General features: G+C 37.5%; 1 protein-coding gene across 1 annotated transcript in view; it reads left to right on the plus strand.

Annotated features, from left to right (window-relative positions):
• Positions 1-338: 338 nt before the first annotated feature.
• The window catches only part of mtpn (myotrophin), an 18553-nt gene continuing 14314 nt past the window's right edge, over positions 339-4577 (plus strand). The window contains exon 1 of the mRNA XM_016452174.1: positions 339-439. Coding sequence (XP_016307660.1) covers positions 339-439 — 101 coding nt within the window. The remainder of the gene's footprint in view (positions 440-4577) is intronic.

The following is a 4577-nucleotide window of genomic DNA, read 5'->3' on the forward strand; positions in this document are numbered from 1 at the left end:
TTGCCTAATTTGCATAATTCATTTAGTGAATCAAGTGCTAGAAGTGTGCAAACAAATCAGCGGCTGCAGTTTAGCGAACACTCCCCTCGTGTGTTCAGCTGCACATGACGCCTTTAATTAGCATGTCATGTCAATTTCGATTAAAAGTTACATTTAGTGTAGATTTGTGCCATTTGTGTGAACTCGAGCCTTCATATGACAGTTTAAGCTGAGATCAGATGCTGGAGAGGACTGACATGCATCGCTCATGATGAAAGCGGGGGGTTTGATTGGCTCGTAAGTTGTCACGCACAATCAGACCTCACATCTACAAATCCCCTGCGGCTGCTGCGCTGGACATGACAGCAGTGATGGATGATGGGAGAAAACATGGCATTATGGGAGCCCAGGAGGAGCGTGACAACAGGAGGTCAGCAGCAGCTCCATCTGATCAGGTTTGGTGAGCGGATTGATTAGAATCGGACACACATGAACTAAACTACAGTAGACTGAATCACATTACAACCACACTGAGACTGAGAGCCTGGCTAACAGGTAATATTATGAACGTTCTTCCAGAAACTCCAATAGAACAGTCTTTCAGAGTTATCTGGTCATTAATAATGTTCTCAAAAGCTTAGTACAGTCAAGTCACCTTTATTTATATAGCGCTTTTTACAATACAGATTGTGTCAAAGCAGCTTTACAGCATTAAATAGCAAAATAGTGTCAATAATGCAAAGTGACAATAGTAAACACTCAATTTTCAGTTAAAGGCAGTTCATCATTGAATTCAGGGATGTGATCATCCAGCTCAGTTCAGTTTAAATAGTATCTGTGCAATCAAGTCAACGATATCGCTGGAAATGAAGTGTCCCCAACTAAGCAAGCCAGAGGAACCAAAACTCCATCGGTGACAGAATGGAGAAAAAACCTTGGGAGAAACCAGGCTCAGTCAGGGGGCCGGTTCTCCTCTGACCAGACAAAACCAGCAGTTCAGCTCCAGGCTGCAGCAAAGTCAGATTGTGCAGAGGACTCATCTGGTTCTTGTGGCCGTCTAGGAGACAAGGTCTTCACTGGGGATCTGTCTCTGGGGCTCATCTAATTGTCCTGATCTCCGCTGACATTCAGGGCTGCAGTACAGAAACTTCATTCGGTCTTAACTGGGGATCTGTCTCTGGGGCTCATCTAATTGTCCTGATCTCCGCTGACATTCAGGGCTGCAGTACAGAAACTTCATTCATATATTGTTCAATGTTTTTTTACATTTTAGATATTCGTCCAATGTTTTTTTAAATGTTACCACTTGTTTTAGAACATTCAAAAGTAACATTCTTACAGTGTTCTCAAAATTATGAAATGGAATGTTCCCTTAACATTTGCATAACCAAGAAAGAGCGTTTCTTAAATATTTAAAAAGCCAGACGTTTTGAATGTTCAGAGAACATTCAGAAATAATGTTTTCATAACCTAATGGGAATGTTAGAAAAACGTTCTTGCAACAGTTTTTTTTTTTTTAAGTTGCCCAAGTAACAAATTTAGGTTATAAAAACATTGTGGGAACATTGTAGTTTCTAAAATGTTGAAATGTCCAGTTTTCTTGAAGACAACATTCTACTAACTTTATTTTCACTTAAGGTATAATATTATTTGAATGTTTATTTTTAATATTTTAAGAATGTTATAATGTCCAGTTTTCGTGATTATAACATTATTTAAAGGTTGCAAAAACGTTTCTTAGAATGTTCAAGTACAAATAACATCATAAAGATATTCTGAGAATGTTATTCTAAGAATTAATTGATATTCTAAGAATACAATTTTTTTTCTCAGCATTATGAGAACGTAAAATCAAATATTAAGTTAAAAGAATGTTCCATAAACATTACTTGAAAAACATTTTGTCCTAACATATATATAACTTTTCAAAAACATTAGAGAAATTGTGAAAACTAGCTAAACAGCATACAGTGATTATTTCATTACATGTTATTCTGTTGAGTTTTTACTGTCACTTTGTACCTGAACCCACAATTTAAATTCATCATAGCAGGGTTTCCCAGGGTGATGAGAAGCTATTTATTCTAAAATTTTATTTATCTGCATGTCATGTGACCATTAACTGACATCAGAGAACCGTGAACCTACAAATGTGTTGTTAAATGATTGAAATATGAACTTACAATCACAGAAAATATCTTAGGTCAACGGTGTTTGGCTGATAAAAGAAGTTTGTCAATCTCTGCATTGCAGTATGAGTTTATTGCTGATGTTTCAAACACAAAATATTTCTGCTTCTCGTTTTCCCAGAAACCCCGTCTAAAATGCCTGTGTTCTGCTGCTGTTTGGACATAATTACAGGAAGACATGCCTGAATTTCCTCTGAAGTTTGCCTGTGCTCGTCCCTCTGGATGAAGAGCGGAAGAAAACTTTTCCAATTGTTGTTACTTATTTTCATATTCAGCCGTTATTTGCTCTGTGTGTTGAAGTTGATCTTCAAGCAGAGAAACCTGATGATTTCACACCAGCATGAGTTTATATGGTACCTTTGTTGTTTTTAAGGCAAGACACTACATGCAAAAATGTGATTTTGGGCATTTTGGCTTTTCATAATGTGTAGTTTCCTAGAAGTGGAAAGAAAACATCCACAGTACACATGCAGTATATATTTTATTGCTCTTTATCTATTTGCATTTGTAGATTTCAGTAATAATACATTTTTAAAGGTTTTTTTTATTTTTTTCGCTCTACTTCAGCTACATCCACCAAACTTTATTCCTATCTATATTCTGACTGAAGGGTTTGTTCATACATCATTCACACTTATTTATTGAACAGTTTATTCCTAAAAACATTTTTTTTTTTTCTGGCTGTCAGTATGCGCAACGCTGACCTCATACGTCATTCCCCCGGAACTGCTTCTGTCTACAACTGTTGGCGCAAGCTAGATTAAAGTGATTATTACGTTTTGAATATGGATATTTTTCTTACAAAAACACATCGATTCGCAACAGGAGGCCTTTGTTCACCCCCCGGAGCCATGTGAGACACTTTTTTTTATGGATGGGCGCTTTTTATTTAACTTCTTTTGGACTGATGCATGCAACACCCGCTGAGTGCCATTAAACAGCTATTTTTAATATAACTCCGACTGGATTCATCTGAAAGAAGAAAGTCATATACACCTAGGATGACTTGAGGGTGAGTAATTTGTGGGCTAATTTTCATTTTTGGGTGAACTAACCCTTTAATGGGAACATTAGCAAAACGTTCTTGGAACATTTTTCGCTACCTGGGATATGCATATTAACAACCATTTAAAAGTATGTATTTCTCTATTCATTTATACATTCATGAAACACCCCAGATAACAACAAAAAACATTTTAACATTAACTAATTTAAACATTTACATGCAAATATAGATCTAAAGCTGTAATAATACCACTAGACAGACATTGTTTATGTAATTGAATAGATTTACCAGTAGATTATGTTAACCCTGCAGCACCTCCAGTCATTATATTCGTCTGAATGGCAAATCCTCCTCCTCATAATGAACTCAAACTGAGTTTAACTGGTTTGATCCATTTCATCTCTGATTTATGAAGAGCGCCACCGGCACATTAACACTCTTCAAACTGACCTCCTGAAAATTAATAGGTCCCATCTGTGCCATCTCTCAACTTAATATATATGTTATTATTAACAGTTGGAATATATTTCTGTCCTGTATTTGTTTATATATTTATTTAGCGTAACATATGATTTATTATACACAGCAAGTGTATTGAGTGACAAGTCGACTCTTATTTTGAAACGACGCTTCCCAAGTTTATGCCATTTGATTTATTCCTGTATTATTATTATTAGTATGATATTTTATTTCGGTACTATTATTATCTTAATGTTTGTGTTGCTTACTTATTCAATTTGCATTGTTGTAATTTTATTTTACATGTACCGTTTTATCGTGTCAGATCTGAGGCGGTGGGTGTGGAAGGGGACTCTTATTCTGAAGTGTCTGCAGGCGCTAGTGTGATAGCGGAAGTTCGTGCCGCTGATAGCTGCAGTTCAGGCGGATCGCGTCAGTGTCTGATCACAAACTTTCTGTCAAACCCGAAAAACACCCGGAACCCGGTGAGTGATCCGCGAAGCTGCTTCACACACCCGTTAAACAGTCGAAGGCATGAAATGACACCCGCAGCGCAGACGCTGGACAGTTTACGAGCGCAGGCCTATAATACAGTCTCTCTCTCTCTCTCTCTCTCTGTGTGTCACCTCATGTCATCACATACATTCACAAACGAGTCCAAACAGGTCTGACAGCTCGTGAAGCTTTATAGACCCTTACAGTACAGCACTGTGATGCTTGCCCTGCTGGTTTATATGTACAGTGCCTCTGAATGATCACCACAGTCTCTATAGTCTACTGTAGCACTGCATGGTTTGTCAATGAGTTCCATTGCATTACCTTGGTACTGAAACAAAAGGCTTAAAGGGTTAGTTAACCCAAAAATGAAAATTAGGCTGTGTTAAACTCACCCCCGAGGCATCCTAGGTGTATATGACTTTCTTCTTTCAGACGAATCCAGTCGG

Source organism: Sinocyclocheilus anshuiensis, unplaced genomic scaffold (genome assembly GCF_001515605.1).
Source record: "Sinocyclocheilus anshuiensis isolate Anshui unplaced genomic scaffold, SAMN03320099.WGS_v1.1 scaffold1543, whole genome shotgun sequence".
NCBI lineage: Eukaryota > Metazoa > Chordata > Actinopteri > Cypriniformes > Cyprinidae > Sinocyclocheilus > Sinocyclocheilus anshuiensis.